Below are 18,910 nucleotides of genomic sequence, written 5' to 3'. Positions count from 1 at the left end.
ACAACAAAGTAAAACATGAAGGGAACTTAAGTCTGGTTGGAAAAATAAATTTTTATTTCACTGTTTAAGTTGAAAAGAAATTTGGCTTCATGTCATTTATTCAATTCCTCTATGTAGAGTGGACTGCCAGTATTTTAGAAGACTTATTTCTCAAGTCTTGAAAAATAACTTTAAAACTTGCTAAATGTTGTCACTGCCTTGTCAGGAGAGTGCTGTTTTGTTCAACTATATAAATGGTAATAGTTACGTATTTGTACATTTCTAGGATTACTGAAGTTAAATTGGAATGTATGAAATCATTCCACCACCAGTTGCTGTAGAGTCCAGGAGAGATCTATTGCATGAACAGGGGAATTTCTTGTCATATCACTTAATGATCAAATTCTTGTCCTAGGGAGCCTCCAATACTGTTGTAGGACAATAGTAGGAAAGGGTTCTTTTCCCTATCCAGGAACCACAGAGGGAAAGTTATGCCCACCTATAAAATTAGTTTGGCAAGTCAGAAATATTTGTGAATGCTGGCAGCAAAAGCACAGTCTCTTATGCCTCTTTATTTTTAGACAGAAAGGTGTTAAGCTAAGCTTGACTTTGTGTTACATTTTCATTTTGTGTTTTGGGTTTCTTGGGGTTTTTTCCCCCTGTCTTTGTCATTGTTTTAACTTGTGGTCATACTTCCTCACCAGGCTTAGCAGATGTATATTGCTGGGTTCAGCCTTCCTTTTTTCAGATCTTTTACCTGACCATTTTGGTTTAATCTGAGGATGGTTTTGGTAATGAAAATGTATCTGCCTTGTGTTAATTTGATGTCTTATGTAAATAAAGACTTTAGTGGAAAGTCTTAACCTTGTTAGTGTAAAGAGTGTTCTCTCTCTCAAGAATGGTGTTGAAGCACTGAAGGAAGTTCAGCTGTCTCAAAACACTTCATGGCAAAAAAACATTTGAGTGTATAGCAGGCTGTTTATGGATCAAGCTTGGCTGCATTCCATAGGAGAGATTTTTCCTGTAATTCTGTACTGGCATGTATGAAAACGCTGTCATCCTTTTTGTAAGAAGTCATGAAGGAAAAACAGATTTTTGAGAAATTGTCCTGATGGAAAGCATTCACGGATTTGTCAACACAGATATGTCTGTTAATTTCTGTATGTTTATAGTAACTGCTTCTTGTTGGCGCTGCTGGTCAATTTTATGGCAAAGATCTTCTGCGTCTTTACATTCTTGTGGTGTCTGAACTTTTCAAAAGTGATTCTCAGAGCAAATGTGACTTCAACAAAGAAAGTTACCTAGTGTTGAAATAAAAAAAAAGCCTCTACCATTGTGGGAAAAGCTGTTGCAAGGAGGTGGTTAATATTTTAATAGTGATCTTCTCTAGGGAAATTACAAAGAAAATACATCAAATTCTAATAAAATTTCAAAAAATGTGAAATTAGGATAGTATCTCATTGTAAAATTATGACTAAACACTTTTGTTTTAAATTAGCAACTGCTTCTTTTTTCAGGAAATTTGGAGAGCGACCTCAACCAAAACGGCTCACAAGGTAAGCATTAAAGAAACTGTATTTAACAATTTTCTGAAGTTACCCTTTTCATTCTCAGAAAAATTAAGTTAAAAATTTGTGGGTTGATAACCCCAGAATTTTTAATATCAAAGCTTTTCAGTTATATGTGCAGTCAGCAGCCAGAAGTACAATTTGTAACACAGTGGCTTATTTTTAATATGAAACTCAAAATGCATTTTTAGAAATGGTGTTGACTTCATGTATCAGTTATTGTAGATTATTCAGTACAATGTGGATCTGCTTATTTTTAAATCTTCAGGAATGAGCTGATTTGTTTCTTGAGTAAAAATGTCTTGTGAGGTCATGCAAAGTAACACTTTTTGCTGCCAGAATTGAACACGGTGCTGTCAAGGAGTGATCTGAACCAATTTTTTGGTGAAAACCAAACAATCAGAGTATTAAATAGAGCTATCAAGGCAATCCATTCTGGAACGTGTTTAGAGTGACTGGAGTACAGTGCTTGATTTGCTTCTGGCCTGCCTGGGATGTATTTATACCAGAAACTGTTAAGTGGTCACCTTCTTTTTCAAATTACTGTAACAGAGTCTATGCAAATATTTATTATTCTGTGCCACAAACTGTGCCGCTTATAATTAGCTCCTGGCTATAAAATCCACTGTTTGCTTGAAAGCAAAAAAGGATGTGCCATTTGTTTTATAGTTTCGTGTGGTGATAGAGGAAGCCCCTTGTCACCCTGACAGTCTCTGTTTTGAATGAAATGATACCTTATGTTAGCACATGATGGGGGGGAGCATTTACATTTTATGTTGTGAATATCTGTCTCAGTGCATTTCTAGATAAGTTTTAGGTTAGCTTGTCATCATTAAACTTCATTTCAATGCAAACTTGATCCGTACTGACTTAAAAGTAATTAACAAACGCGGTGGTTTCTTGTTGGCTTGCCAGCCTTCAGGGATATTTGAAGATACCGTGTTTTAAGTAATGAGCTGCTTTCTTCTTGAGTAGTAACACCTGTTACTATAGCCCTGAAGTTACTTATAGAATTTATCTTCTTTGATTTAAAATAAAAGAACAAAAATAGAATGTATCTTCTGTGATTTTAAAAGAGTAACAACAACAAGACTGTGCAGTGAGAGTTTTTAACTAAGTTTTCTATTTACTGTAGTTACTCTAAATTTCATATGCAGGTTTTTAGCTACTAGGTATGCTAGTTGCTCTTTCCTCAATACAGGGTAGGCATGTGAGAAATGCCAGCCATCCTTCAAAGCAGCAGTTTGAAAACCTTTCCTGTGATGATAGAGGCTGGAAACAAACAACCTAACTTTCCTCTGAAGAGTAAACTACTGAAACTGAACAACTGTCACACAAATTTTTAAGATTTATTTGTTTGTATAGTGCTGAAAATGTATCTGTAAACCCTTAAAAGCATTTAGTGCAATTATTGGAAAATTGCTGTGGGTTTTTTGTTTACAGGCAGTCGGGTTTGACTAATAATCTGTTCATTGTCATGCAAGCTCCAGCAGAACAACACTACTCTGTTCATACTATGCTAGTTGTTTTAGATGTAAACTATAATAGTACTAGCTTCATAAGAGTTTTAAGATTGAATAATGAAAAACATCATGTAAGATATCAGTGGGAGGGATTGGAGGGAGAGCATCACTAGTTCTTACAGGAGCTTGGATTGTACAAATCCGCTGTAGAAACAGACCAGTCGAAAATACAAATTTTCTTCCTCATACCATGCTGAATAAAGATTAGATAGCACCGAGCAGTTTTCTGTGTGGGTTGCTGGGTTTGAGTAGTTTTTTTAATAGTAGTCAAGTCAAAAATTTTTAGTGTGACAGATGTTTTTAATGTATGGTAGTGCTCTTAATATAATATTTCAAATTGTCAGATTAAAAGTTTTTAAACAACTTAAATGCAGCTAATATATATCATAATGAAATGTATAATAATAATTTCACAGTGAATTATGTTTTGGGGTTTAAAATATATTCTTAAACAATGGCTGTAAATAAGTAAGTCTGTGGGCTTTGAGACAGTTCTTCCAGCTGTACTTTCATGGATAAACATCAGTTTTACCAATGTCAAATGTAAGTAGATCAAGTTAGTCCAAATTTAAAACAGCAATTCAAATCTATTCTCTGTTCTTATATGCTACTATTTACACAGAAAAGCAGCAGACTAATCACTAGACATTAATCATGTCTTATGCAGGCATGACAAACACAAGAATTTGCAAAACATCATTAGCAAAAATGAGTTGTTGTTGTCTAACCCAACCCTGGCTCAATCTACTTGCTTTTCTCTGTGAAACTGTGTGTGGGAATTTCTTTTGGAAAAGGTCTAGTCAATAAAATACTGCTTTTTATCTTCCATGATTTTTTCACTAGAAATGTTTGGTTTTCTAGATTTGTCCTCAGGGAATTCAATAGTTGGCCCAGTTCACAGAAAAAGACAAAAATCCAAACAACCAAATGAGAAATCCTTCTTATGTAGGGTTTTATATTTTCATATAAATTCCTGATAAATTCATAATTTATTTCTCTGGTAGATGACTTTGAAGATGAGTGCATTGGTGGGCATTCAACCCACAAATGCTCCTTCAGGAACTTGTGTTCCTGCCAGCACTCTGGCACAGCTGATCCCTAGGGTGTTGAATTTGGCATGCTGCTTAATGAACAGTTAGATTATTATACAGAAGAGTGACTGGGTGTTACTGTTCTCTCACTTCTCTCAAGGAATTGTTGTTCGCGTGTTTGAGGTAATTACAGCATTCATCTGTAATTACAGTGATGATGAACAATAACACATATTTAAAAACTAATTTTTTTTTTACTTGATGGTATACAGGAAGTAGATGTTTTCTTCAGAAGACTAGGTGAAACAATGTGCTGAAGAATTTAACGTTTTCTTAGTATCTTCAAAACTGAAAGAACTTGTATATAAACTTTGCACTCATATGCTTAAAAGCTTAAACAGTTTGTCATTATCATGAGATACTAAATTGGTCATGAAGAAAATACTTTAATAAAATGTGTTCTACGCAGATACTGATGGCATGGTGCTTAATGAAATTTAGCTTTAAACATGGTGTAGTTATTGGCATTGATATGATTTTACATCACAAGCATCTTTTTCTTCTAGAAAATGTAGTAATTGTAAATGATCACAGACCCCTTATTACTAGTTTCATGCAAGATAGTTATTTCTTTTTCCTGTACAATTGTCTTAAACAGTAGCAAACATGTCTTGACTTTGTTAATGGTGGCCTTTTTGGAATTTCAGGTCCCGGGGTTTTTTACCTAAAGCTGTCTTTGTTTTGTTATAAACAAAACCAAAAGAACTTTCAAAGTTTATATTGTGTTTTGATTTTTAGGGAAGCAATGCGAAATTACCTGAAGGAGCGAGGTGACCAAACAGTGCTAATACTCCATGCAAAAGTTGCGCAGAAATCATATGGGAATGAAAAAAGGTAAGTTTTTTTGTTGTACTGAAGTCTTTCTACAGCTGGGAGCTAGGGAAACTAGTTGGGTGCACAGCACTTCATAGAATTCCTCAGATTGCCCTGTAGTCTGAAGAACAAAATGCTTCCTCCTAAATCTTTTAATTATGTAACAAGTGCTACAGGCATGTAGCATTCAATGAAGTGATGCCTTTTTCTACCAAGAGACTCCGTATCTGTGGGCAAAGCTTTTCTTCCATTGAACTAAAATCGCTCTCATTTTAAACCTTCCATTTTAATTTTGGAGTAAATGAAGTGATCAATGGTGAATACTTGTAGAGGAGTTTTTTCTTGAATAATTTCAAATTAATATGGAAGGGAAATTGTTAGCCTCAGTAAGATAATTTTCTGAATCACATCTGTAAAAGGTTTAAAAAGAATGATAGGTCAATCATGACTGTATTTATGATAAATATTCCCTTGCAAAAATCAATACAGTACATGTTACAATTATAGGTACTTTTCTAAGGGACAGAATCTGGAGAAATATGTGAGAATGAATGCTTTTTAGGCAAAGGTGCTTTTCCTGGAGTCTTCTCTTTGTGATGTTTTTATTGCATAACTAGTAGAAGCAATTAGGATGCTCCTTCATATGCGGGTTTCTAGATCTCCTGTGATGTAATACAACCTTCTTTAATTTTAAGCGATGCTTTTCTATCTGACATTTCACTAGAATAACGCAGTATTTGGTTAGTTTTTGTATTACTAATATTTGTTCACCACAAAAAGACCACATGCTCAGCACATTAATGACTTTGAAATTTTAACCTTTCTTTTACCACTGTTATGTAAGTCCTGTTGCATCATTATGTTTTTATAGCTTTGAGATTAGAGATTTAAGATATTTATGTATAAGGCTGTTAGAAAACACAAATGTTATAATTAAACCTGCAGATTTCTCAGTTGTTACCTCAGTCACAGTTTCTGATGTCTGTAAATCAGAGATACAGACTATATTTTGAACTGTTTTCCAATATTTTGCGACTACCTGTCTTTCTCAGATCCTTTCTTTTGGGCAGTGTGCAGGTTCTGCATGTCCATGGAATTGTTTACTCAAAGTGCTTTTTAGATGTTCCTGAAATTCTTGATATGAGTCAAGTGGGAAGTCAGTGAAGGAGGAAGGGCAAAAAAGCAGACCAGTGTATTTGCTGTATAAGTGTTTGGCCCTCTTGCTCTCTGCTGTGTTTAAATGCAAAAGGGTTGCAATGCCAGGCCATACTAGCAGTAAATGATAACTGTAACCCTTGGCGGCAAACTCGATAGCCAAAAAGATTTATCATGACACTATAGAAACCTCTGATTGTTATCTTGTCTTTCAAGATTGTGTTTCAAGAGTTGCATAGTTAACTCATCACTGCAGATGAGTAAAGTGTATTACTCCCTAAAAATGAGGGGAGTGCCTGCAGATAAGAAAGTGACTTTCTAAACAGCGTATCTGTGACTTTGTTCTCCTGAGGCCAGACCAGTTCATAAGGAACATTTTGCAAAGCTGTCCTGTGTATCATTATTCTGTAGGATAAATTGCATCAAAAGAAGAATATAAAAAGATAAAGTATGTAATTTTGATTATTAAAAGTTTCATTACTGTTTGGAAAACTTACAGAAGTGTTCTCAGTGATTCGGGGCAAAGCTTCAAATTGTTATTTGGTAATGGTTTCTGAAAGCTCCTGTGTGCATTTCATAGTACTGCCATAAAATCCTGTTGAATTCAATATATGTGTATATTTCACCTGGTGCTTTACTGTGGCACATATCTTACCTAGGCAGTGGTAATGTTTGGTAAACTGCTTGATAACAGGAGTTAGGCATTCTTTTACCACACTTTTTGAGGTGCAGTTCAGTGTCTTAGCACAGCTGCGTTTGTTCATGCAGGGTATCTCAGATTCACCTCTTTAAGAATGGAAGCATGTCAAATGACTGTAAAGAACTTCAGAGCTTGGAAAAGGAGATCAGGAGTGAAAATAGCTGGTTGTTGGTTATCAAATAGTATGATGCTGAAATGATTGCTGTTGTGGTATGGGTATGAAATGAAAGTGTGGAATCAGTCACCAAATTGGTCAGGTTGGAAGGGGCCACAGGGGGACATCTGGTCCAACGTAGAGCACATGGCACAGGATTGCAGCCAGATGGTTCTTAAATGTCTCCAGTGGGGGAGGCTCCACAACCTCTCTGGTCAACCTGTTGCGTGTGTGGTCACTGCACAGTAAAAAAGTCCTTCCTCGTGTTCAAGTGGAACTTCTGTGCATTAGTTTCTGCCTGTTTCCTCTTGTCCTGTACATACGAAGGTTTCATTTTTTCAGTTTAAATATTTTAGTTTCTCTTAAGCTTCAACATACCATGTAAACTGCCTCTGATACTGTTCTGCTAGTTCCCAGACTGTCAGCATCAGTAATGATGTCCTGTGGTTATCAGCATAAAGGAAGGTGCCAGTTATTAAATCCTTGGATCCATGTGTGGCCTAAGGTACTTAGTAAAACTGAAGGATGAATTATTATATTCCTTTTTTTTTTTTCTTTTTTTTTAGTTTTTAAATTGTTTCTGCTATGTTTATAGCAGGTTGTGGCCTTTATTTCTTCATTTCTTATTCTGGAGTAAGCAAAATTAATAAAGTTTTAATGCTGCTTTATGCAACTGGACAGTCAAGTTTTCATCATTTTTACATTCACTGCCATTTCTGAAGTGAGTTGGTTTGCATACATCTTTTTTATAGAAAGAAACGTATTTCATACCAATTTTTATGGAGAAACTTCCTGTTTTCCATGGGACTTCATTATGGCATAGATATACTCTGGTTAATTTTTGAACCTTAAAGAATTACTTAACTTGCATTACTTTTGTAGCTAGGAATTCAAGTTACAAAACAGATTCTTTCTTAAATTTGACATCTCTTGCAAGTAAATATAGAACTTAAAAAAACCCAAAAACATAGCTGAAATTCCACCTCTTGTTCCAGTCTTTATTTAAATCTTACTTGTCGCAAGATTGTGGAAAATACTTGCCATTAACAAACTTTGCATGTCATAATTAAAAGGTTAGCACGATAACTACCTTTTAGTGTTTTGATGAGGGTTACTAGATGGTGAAATACTCCATTAAAAACTCACTGTAGATGGTGCAGATCTCATGTAGTGTGGTCTGGTTTAAATAGGCATCACAATAACACTCTTCCAGGTGCATGGATGCAGACTTTCTAGGTAAGTTTGAGAGTTTTCAATACTTTTAACAGGTATGAAAGGAGTTGACTTTTTTGAGTCGATCCTTCTTACCAGCCTTGTACTTCACAAAATTAATGGTTTTTAGCTTAACGAAGAAGCTGGGAGGTAAGAAGCTCAGGGTTGGGCTTTAGTTGAATTTAAGACTTTGTGCCTGATGTTTCCTGTTGCATGACTGTCACCTTTCAAAGGCTTTCAGCTGATAAGAGACTCAGGTGCTGTTTAGTCCTGATGAGTGTGGGTGTTTGGCTTATGCTTCTTGTATTTTTTTCCATATTTACCATTCACTGAGACTTCTTTCTTGAAAGTCTGAACAATGTGAGCATTCAGCAGTTTAAAGGACTGAAGTGTTTTGGAATCCAAGGCATAGTTCATCAAAAAACTGTGAGCCAGATTGATTGTGCTGTTCAGAGTTCATACATGATCACTGGTGGTTAGCATGAGAATGCTGTAGCTGCGTCTTGTTTTACAGCTGTGAGTGAAGGAGCTCCTATAACTTCTGATCAAATACTTCCCTTTGCTGTACTGAATGTGCCTGTCCTCTGGATAAAATTTGGTATTGAAAGCACAGCTTTTTTCCAGGGCTTACCCCTTGGCACCACTGCTTCGTCCTTAGCACTGTAGTACCTAATGATTTTTCATTTGTTTGTTCTCACATTGAATTCTTTTGTGGATGTGGTTAATTTTTTCATCTCCTATGAAGGAAGATTGCTGAGCAGTTTCATTCTCAGAACAATGTGGGTAGTTGACAAACACACCTCCTGCTTGACCATCTTGGAATTGACCAAGAAATACAAAGGAGAAACTTCCCTTCTAAAGTCACTCTGGAAATAAAATAACTAGCTAGTACATGTGAATTCTCCTGAAGGCAAAGACTTCTGTAAGATGAACACAGGGATGACTTGGATGATCTGAAAAAGCAAACCTTTGTGACAGAAACCTGTGGTTTGAGGAGAGCTCTGAGTGCATCAGAACTAGGTAGAAGTAACACAGGCTGATCTTATTTCACTTCAAGCCCTTGCTTTCTGGCAAGTTTGGTTAGAGTAGCTTCTCTACTTGAAGTGCCACATTTTTTCTGTATTGATTGGCCTGAATTGACTGAAGGAATATTGTTTTCTCCTTTGATTATCTGATTTAATATAGTGTTTCCAAAGTTCAAACCTGGTTCACTTTTTCTGTATTGGATAGAATATTCATAGCTAATCTCTTCTATACATGAGTTTCTGGAACTGTAAATATGACGTTAGAAAGCCCCAAGACTGTAGTTGTCTATGCCTGAAGGCTGGGAAAAGAGGTAGATACATAAGAGAACCCATTGAACTTGTGAGTGTCCAGACCCTTTCTTCATGTTTGTAGTTTTAACCAAACTTAAAATTTTATCAGCTTTAAAAGTTTCTTTTTTTGTTCAGTAAGTTTTCAAAGCTTGTTCTCTGTGTTCTGATTTTAAGAGTGCTTTAATTGTTGTAGCTTGTTTTCTCTTCATCAGAGGGTTGCACCTTGTTTTTTACAGGTCTTCATTGCCATCTAGTGGCTCTAGTTATTCAAAGGACTTGGTTTAGCATAAAGCTGGAATTAGAAAGGATATGAAAAAATTAGGGATTCTTTTCTTGTTTTCTAATGAGTAAGATAAATACAGAAGAGTACAAGAAGAATAAAGGTAAATGTGTCATGGGCTTTATGGTGTAATATTACTTGGAATAGAAGGGATTTGTTGGATTTTTGGTTTGGTTTTGTTTGGTTTGGGCTTTTTTTAGCAAAGCCTTGCTTTGTTAATAAAGGTTGACACTAATTTTTAATCTATGTATAACTTCTTCATCAGGAATCTCTTATAGCTGATGCAAATTAGTGGGATATATCCGTTAACACTGAAAGGATCTTGTATTGTCATTTCAGTTTGAGGATTCAGAAGCTGACTAGATACATGGTGTGCATTTTCTGGCAATCTCAGTTTGTTTCCAAAAGATCAACTCATGAATAAATGCATCTGTTACTTGAAAATTTCTTCCCCATAAAATTGCATTTTCTAACATTGGAGTCAGTTCATAATCCCCAATTGAAAAGTACTGTTTGTAGAGGACCAGTACCACGATTCCCTGATCTGGGATGGAAAGCAGCGTAGGCCTCTCCTTTGCTCCCTGCAGTACTTGGGCGCCATCATTGCCCTCACCAGCCTAATAAAAATGTGAGTCCTGCTTATCCTCTTGCTTCCTTTCCACTCACACGTGTGTGTGTGTGTGCGCGCGCGCATCCATTAATGGTGTTTAATAGAAGTAGGAATACCTTACAATGGAAAAGAGCTTTTGGATCATCAAGACCAACCGGTGACCTGGCCTCTCTTGCCCAGCACTCCCACAGATACTTCAGAAACTGAATAATTTTATCCTCTGATAATTTTCCATGACTCGGAGCCCACAGTTCCATTCACCCCCCTGCCCTGACAGCTCCTGCTCACCACTGCAGCAGCCTGCGGGTGGCACAACTGGCTGCTATCCCGGCATGGAGCCTGCTCCCCTTGCCTGGAATTCAGGTGTCCCAAGCCCAATTAAAAAAAATAAAAAGCAAAGTCAGAAAACCCTCACCTGTAAGGTAGGAGTCGTTGGGTTTTAGAAGTGGCAAGTTACAACACTACTCTCCAAATTGAAGTAAATAAAATATTAGAAACTTTTTCATGTTCCCCTCCTTTACATGCCTCCTTAGCTGCCTCACAACTGGAGGTGTTCATTCCGCTTTATATCTTTGATCATAGTGAAATGATGATAAAAAGCCAGCAGCTTGTTTGCTAGCTAAAGCCAAACCTTTTCAGGATTTGGGCTTTAACAATTTGCAGAAACTTCAAGACCAATGCATTGTACTATAATGCTGAAGTTAATTTTGAATGTATTGTTGTAAGTAACATCTAGACTGATTACAGTCAGTGCTGCTGAAAACTAGGCCTTATTTTTTACACATACTGATGAAGATAAAAAATCGTCTGTTCCATTTAAAAACTTGGGAGAGATTTATGCATGGATGGAATCACCTCCCTCCTTGCTTATGACCAAACTCTTAAATGTTTAGGAATTGTAGTCAGCAGTTGTCCATTAAATTAGTTTGTGGAACTGTTCTATGTGTATTAATTGCTCCATCATGTTAAGCACCTGCAAAAGCAAAAGACTGTAATAACTTTTGAGGCCTTTTTTTCCTTTCTTTCAGAATCTCTTTTTAAGGTAGAAAGCGTTTTATAAAGATGCAGACTATTACCTGACATGTATTGAACAGGAAAGATTCTCAGTGACACTGCAGCTACTGCTGTTTTTCCTTGCTTTTTTCTTCTTTTTTTTTTCTTCTCTTTTTTAATTTGCATTTTAGAAAATCTTCAAGACAAATGAAGGGCATGCCTGTATAAGCTCAAGTGCAGAGTGTGTAGGAAAAGCATTGGGTACATATCAGTTTGTTTATCTGGAAAACTGTAATTCTATAATGTGTTCTTCATTTTCAGATTCTTTTGTCCTCCTCCATGTGTGTATCTCATGGGCAGTGGATGGAAGAAAAAAAAAGAGCAAATGGAGCGGGATGGTTGCACTGAGCAGGAATCACAACCATGCGCCTTTATTGGGATAGGAAACAGTGACCAAGAAATGCAGCAGCTGAACTTGGAAGGAAAGGTAGAAAAACTGTAATAAACCACTCAGATAACTGCAAAGGATGTTATAGCTACATGGTGCATGTTTCAAGGAATGCCCTTGCTTATTTTTGAAACTTTTTCTTACACTCTAGGCATTACATAATTGTTAAAAAAAATCCCTCAAAAATACTTAGGACAATTGAAAAGTTGGATTTGGCTCATAGGGTCATAGCAAGGTACCCTTTAATTTGTAGATTGTTAATGCAGAATCAGTAAATTGTTAGGTTTGGTAGCCATCAGTGGCTAACTAAAATATGGTTTCTGGCCCAAACTCTCTGTCCCCTTCCTTGGCTTGCATGAGTGGATAATCTGATCAAGGCAGTATCAAAACATCTGCTGCTAGAAATATTAAGTCCCTTTGCCTAAAAATACAACTGAAGTAGCATCTTAAAAATTTAGTAGATTATTTTTTACAGTGGTGTAAATTGCTTACCTTAAAAGATTTTTTAAAAATATATTTGTGATGACTTAAACAGTTGGAGTAGAACTAGCAGCAAAAGTGTTCATTTTGCCTCGTTGTTTCATTAAGCAGTATTTTATAGCTACGTAGTATTTTCAGCACAGTCTACTAGAAATGCTTCATAATGCTGAATAGGAAAAGAATAATTGAAGTTCCTTATGAGATTTTTTTTTTTTATTTCTGTTGTTGCCTAGCATAAACACTTAGCCAAAGGTAACTTCCTTGTGTTTCAAAACCCAATCATTTTCCATCCTTTCAAGAAAAGTTTAGTTCAACACATTTTCTGCACAGGCGGTTCCTTGTGCATGCCCAGTGTACTGTCTGTACAGCCCTAATCAAATGTAATTTTTAGTAGTGCTCTTGGCCCCTCAGAGGTGGCTTTGATACAGTTAGGGTCTCCAATCATGTTTTCCAGTTCAGGTGAGGGTATTTAGAATGATCATAGAGTAATGAGGTTGGGTGCAACACTTCACAAAGCTAAACAGTAGTCATAAAGAAATGCATAGGGAAGAGATAGAAAAAACAGTTTCTCATCTGTTTTAGAAACCTATTGTATTAGTTTTCCTAATTCATTCATAATTAAATATGCATAGTTTATTGAACTGGGTTGACTTCAAAGAAGAAACCACAGTATATTTTCACCTACAGAATTATTGCACTGCCAAAACATTATACATATCAGACTCAGACAAGAGAAAGCACTTCATGTTATCGGTAAAAATGTTCTATGGCAATAGTGATGACATCGGTGTGTTCCTCAGTAAACGGATCAAAGTCATCTCCAAGCCTTCTAAAAAGAAACAGTCACTGAAAAATGCAGACTGTAAGTATTTCAGTTTTTTCTTTATGTAGCAATTAATTTTGTTTCCTACTAATTTTTTGTTACGTATTCTAAGGTCTGACTACAAAGGAAATACAACGAAATTTTCAACTTTTGATTTTTAGCTGTATTTCAGAACTGTACGCATCAGTGTGTTTTTAAATGTTCTCATATAAATAGGTTACCCTGTTGAGTTTTATGCAGTCACGGTTAATTATTTAGTAAATAAAAAAGGCCCACTCAAACCCCCATGTACTCTGAGGAATGAATTCATGTAGACAGATGTATAAAGAATGTTCTACCTCAGCTTTCTAAGCTTTTGGATCTCTTTAACTGCCACAGTCTGGTGCTTAGAATGTTTTGATCAGTATCAAAGAGATTGCTTTCAGATTGTGATAAATGTTACCCAAACTGCACTTCGTCACATCACAGCCACCTTCTTACTGTCTCATGCCATTTTCATGTTGTTCTTATTTTTGTTTTGCATGGTTCATTTTAAGTAGTCGTTTAAGAAATCTGTATGGTGATATTTCACCCAGATTTATTTGCTTACCGTGTTTTTCAACTAATAATATCTCTGGTGCTACTGTATAATTGGGAACGTTTTTGCTTTTCCTCCAACGTTTTTTGCCTACATACCACTGGAGCACCTCAAGAGATACCCTTTTTTTTTGTTTGTTTTTCTCTCTCTCTTCACTAGTGCTTTAAAAGGCTCTTCCATCTGTGTTGGGCTGGAACCCATTCACCTATGGAATGTGGATCTCGGGGCCGCTAGCTTGGCACATGACTAAAGGCAATCTGTTGCTGTGCAGTTCACGCCCGTGGGCTCAGAGTATGCACTGTTGAATTTGTATTCAGACAGATAGTTTTGATGGACAGTGAATATGAAACAAGCAATGTTCAATAGTAAATATGAACCAAGTAGAACAACATTCCCATTCTGATGGCAAAATTATAATTGCTGGTTTTTTTAGGGGAGCAAACTTTACATTTCTCTCTTTTGAATTATTAGTAAGATCAGATCTGAGAACATTTCAAGTTGCATGGTTATAATTTGACATAGTTACATCTGTCTTCCTTTCAATTGCTTGTGATTGTAAGAATACTTTATATTTGAAATATTCTTCAAATGATTGCTGAAAGTTGTCTTAAGTACTTCACAAGGGCAAGCTAAAGCTTCTCCTTAAATAATCACTTGTTGGAGAACTATGAACAGTTTTCAGCTGGCAAGCACTGGCCCATTTGGCTAAGTGGCAAAATTCTGTAAGCTAGCATGCCTTTGGAGAACAGACACTATGTATGTTATTGCACTCATAACTTTAAGACTATTTTTGGTCTTTCACAAATATAAATATTTTCTAAATTAACCAGTATTTGATAATTATGTCTTGATTTCAAGTATTCTTCAGTTTATGTTATTTGTGACTTTTTTTTACTTTTCTATGTAATAATGAAGTAAATTTATAATCTCAAGTCTGTATGTGTTCCTTGCAGTATGTATTGCATCAGGGACAAAAGTGGCACTATTTAATAGACTTCGATCCCAAACAGTTAGCACCAGATATTTGCACGTAGAAGGTGGTAATTTCCATGCCAGTTCACAACAGTGGGGAGCGTTTTACATTCACCTCTGTAAGTAAAAGCAATTCTGTGAATTTTTTTTCACTCTTTTATTCATCCTCACAAAAAAGCATCCTACATTTTTTCCTCCATATTAATTGCCCATATGCAGACTTGTTTTGTTACTGAGTGTATATTTGATGTAATAGCATGATGTTAAATGTATCTCCTATCAAGAAAAACAGTGATTAAAACAACTAATTCTGAAAATTCCTGTTTCATGCAGTGGATGATGATGAATCAGAAGGAGAAGAATTCACAGTGAGAGATGGCTACATTCATTATGGGCAGACTGTCAAACTTGTATGCTCAGTTACTGGCATGGCACTCCCGAGACTGGTACAGTTTAATTTCTCCAATGCTGTAATTAATTTATAGATGGCAACTTAATGTAATTCCATAGCTGGGTTTGCAATGTTTACAGTTTTTGGCTTTGTGTGTTGCCTTTGGGTAATACATGTTTTATATGGAAAATGGCATTTATTTTAATGAAAGCATATTTTTGTATCTGCAGATTATTTCTGTAAACAAAGAACAACTTGTAAAATAAGCATAGGGAATTTTTCAGAATTCAAGCCTGCCAAAATCGGTTAATCTGTCTATTTTAAAAACAGTATTGTAGATTCCCCTGTTCCAAAATGCTTTAAATATTGATATCGATAGATGAGCAAAATATTAGTAGCCAGTAGGACTGTTCCATGTGTTGAGTTCCAGCACAGCTTTAAAAATGCTTGACTGATTTGAATCTAAAAGCACTTCTATGTACTCCTGAGGATACATGATATTAGTACCAGCTTGCAAAAACATTTTTTTCATATTTATTAATAATATTTGTTTTAAGTCTGAAACATGGGAACTGCCTTTGGAATAATCAGTTAAGGTTCGTGAACAAAAAAAAAAAATTACTTCTGGATAAACAGTACTGGCTTTTGTAAATATGGTTAAGTGTAATTATAGATTTTTTTTTTTTCCTGTTTTATGCTCTTAATGCCAGCCTAAGTGGAATTTTATGGGATTAATAATCAACAGTGCTTCATATGAGATCTTCTGTGAAATTGTGGCTTGTCAGCTTATTATGAGCTTCATACAAGGCTCTGCTAATTCAACTTTAGGTAGAAGCCATCTTTAGAATGCGCCAATATAAAAACAGCCTTCCTGGAGTCAGGCTTTTGTTCCTCTTCCCAGACTTATTTTGCTAGGACTGTAATGAGAAATTCTCTCCCAATACCAAACTTGGCTAAAAAAAAAGATAATAGCCTGCTCAGCGTACATGGTACAGAATAAAAATTTCACTGGGTTTTTTTTTTGTTTCCCTTAAATCACATTGTTTGACAGTAAAATCCAGACCTGGTTACACTACTGATGTGGTTCAAGCACATGAAATGCAGTAAGAGGATGTCACTTTTTTGTGGGCTTCATGTTAATACTTTCTTATTGCTGAAAAGAGATGCCATCATTTATTATTCCAGAAACCTTATTTGTAAGTAGAAATAGATTAAAACAAATCAGGCTAAAGGTTCCTGTTTTGTTTGCCATTGGAAACATTTGTCATACTGCCTTACAGGACTGATGGAAGGTGATGCAATTAAAAGGTAACTTGCAGATATATTATAAGCAAATGCAGAGAACTTAGAAGAAAAAAGTTAACCTTTAAATTTATATTGCTAATAATACTCTTCATTATCATTAGATGTTGCAGAGGACATAGTTGGCTTTCTGATTGTCAGCTTAGAAATATTCAGGCACTTCGGCTGCTGCATCTAGTAGTGTTGCATAAAGCATTAAACTTCTTTCTAGGAGTTGAGTTAAAACTATGAGCTACAGATTTTCACTCTCTAAGGGAATAGCTTTTGACTTTTAGAAATAAATTGGTAAAACAGATCTGAATTAAGTCAGCAGATATTTTTTTCACTGAGGTGCCAGATGTAAGGAACAGTTGTTCTTTGCAGTTGTCTTTAAGTAATATTTAATGACCAGCTGTTAAGATATGTTCTGATTGTTGTTTCCAAAACTCTACTTAAGGACATCTCAGTATCTTTAGTTAATCCTTATTTTAATTATTCTCCTTCAGCAATCAGTTTGCCACAGAATGTTGTTGATCCTATCAGTGGTGAAAGCTTCTGTAGAAGCATATTAATTACTAAGAATAGTAATTAGTGATTGAAGATACCAATATAATAATTGCTCTTTTACACCAGCAAATGGGACAAAAGCAGATTTTGCTGAAGCTTCAATATTTTCCCCCCACTCCTTGAGCAAAAATAGATAAAATATCTATGCATGCAGCACATTGTAGTAGTACTGAGTGTGGCTTCAGTGTCATTCTTGTTTCAAAGGCACTATGAACTATGAATCTAACGTTGGTATCAAAATGAGAAGCATGGAAATGTTAAAAAAAATACTTTTCACTTCCTTTACTGACTATATGTATGTCCTAAATATATGTGTACAATTTTCATCACAGATAATTCGAAAAGTAGATAAACAAACGGCATTATTGGATGCAGATGATCCAGTATCACAGCTCCATAAATGTGCATTTTACCTTAAAGACACTGAGAGAATGTATTTGTGCCTTTCCCAGGAGAGAATAATCCAATTTCAAGTAAGTTGTTTAAAACTATTTCAACAGATGAGAAGCATGGTTGCACGGTTTTCCCAAATACTCCCAAAATATGTATGAATGCCATTTTTGTAGTAGGTTTTGAATGTGGGTCTAATACTTTGTCTTGAAAAGAGAGGATGAAAAGCAACGAATTGTTATCTGTGCCTTTCCAAATCTGTTTTTCTGTCCTCATAATTTTCTTCCATGTCTGTCTGGAAAATGAATTCTGGTTTCTCCAATGGAGAAAAAGGAAACACACTAGAAACTTGTGCATGTGATCATGATACTGTGGTTTAACATGTTGGTATATGCCAGTGGAGCTGCACCACTTATTTGTGTGTCCATTTCTAGGTTACAGCAAATAGGAAGTGATACAGTTGATGATAGTATTGTTTCATTATGAACTCAGTAGAGATGCCATGTGTTGCTCTTGGCTAAGAGTGTAAGCATAGACAGCTGTGGTAGTTACCCACAGTAACTTGAGAAGCCACAGAAATTTGATTCGTAAAGAATATAACTGTCTCAGAAATATTTTTTCTCCAGCCAGGTGGAGAAGAACATCGGGTTTTATGTCTCTTGTATGTACAAACATGCTTGTAGCACTTCTACATGGTAATTCCTAGCAGGCCAACAATGACACTGAGATTGGTTCAGCTGGTCAGAGCATGGTGCTAAAAACAAGGTGGTGGGTTCAATCCCTGAACAGGGTCAGTCCTTACTTGAGTGGGACTTGATGACCCGTGTGGGCCTCTTCCAACTCAGAATATTCTATGACTCTGTGAAGACTTTGGCCAAGTTCAGGATTACCTAAGTATTGCAATTTTCTTTAAATATTTTGGGGGCAGCTCAAGTAACAAAGGGTGTTGAGAGATAATGCTGTGCTCCAGGAAGATGGCCATGCTTGGGAAAGATTCAGGACTTCCTCAGAACAGCTGTACCTTCTTGAGTAAGAAAAGTAGAGATAGGAAATTAGAATCTAACATTTAGGATTTCCCTTAATTTAAGGGAAGGGACAGGAAGGCTTGGTAAAGACTCAGTTGAATTCTCTCCTGAATTGGGATAATGGAAAGAGAGTATGAGAAGCTTTGTTCCTATTTCAGTAACATATTCATGACCTGTGGTTCAGAAGGGACTAGATCTGTTGTTTCTACCCACTGCACACAGCAGAAATACGTATCTGTCAATATATATTCTCGTAAAGGAGAATGGACTATTAATGCCTTGAAATGGCTACCTGAAAACAGAGGCTGGACAAGAAAAAGAGAATAAAAACTGGTATTTATTTTAAGGGCCTTCAAAGGTACACCTTGGGAGTCAAAAGCCTCCAAGCAGCTCCACCCAAGATGGACCCTGGGTCATGAGTTTCTCACACTTTTATAAGTTTGGTCCATTTGCATATCAGGGTTAATTTTCCAATTATAATTTCAAGTAATGATGTAATTGCCCCAAGTTTGCTCCCCCTGTCCAGAGGCTCAGTTTGCATATTTCAGGGCCTGAGACAGCA

The 18,910-nt window shown here is 36.0% G+C and overlaps 1 protein-coding gene across 1 annotated transcript in view; it reads left to right on the top strand.

Annotated features, from left to right (window-relative positions):
* The window catches only part of RBPJ (recombination signal binding protein for immunoglobulin kappa J region), a 60,642-nt gene that overhangs the window by 30,939 nt on the left and 10,793 nt on the right, over positions 1 to 18,910 (top strand). Inside the window, exons 2-8 of the mRNA XM_082281896.1 lie at positions 1,497 to 1,535; positions 4,900 to 4,995; positions 11,716 to 11,881; positions 13,010 to 13,184; positions 14,676 to 14,813; positions 15,028 to 15,140; positions 17,266 to 17,406. Of these exons, the coding sequence (XP_082138022.1) occupies positions 1,497 to 1,535; positions 4,900 to 4,995; positions 11,716 to 11,881; positions 13,010 to 13,184; positions 14,676 to 14,813; positions 15,028 to 15,140; positions 17,266 to 17,406 (868 nt within the window). The remainder of the gene's footprint in view (positions 1 to 1,496; positions 1,536 to 4,899; positions 4,996 to 11,715; positions 11,882 to 13,009; positions 13,185 to 14,675; positions 14,814 to 15,027; positions 15,141 to 17,265; positions 17,407 to 18,910) is intronic.

This window comes from Coloeus monedula (genome assembly GCF_965178545.1).
Source record: "Coloeus monedula genome assembly, chromosome: 5".
NCBI lineage: Eukaryota > Metazoa > Chordata > Aves > Passeriformes > Corvidae > Coloeus > Coloeus monedula.
Note: the sequence above shows the minus strand (reverse complement) of the source record. Positions and strands in the feature narration are given on the sequence as shown.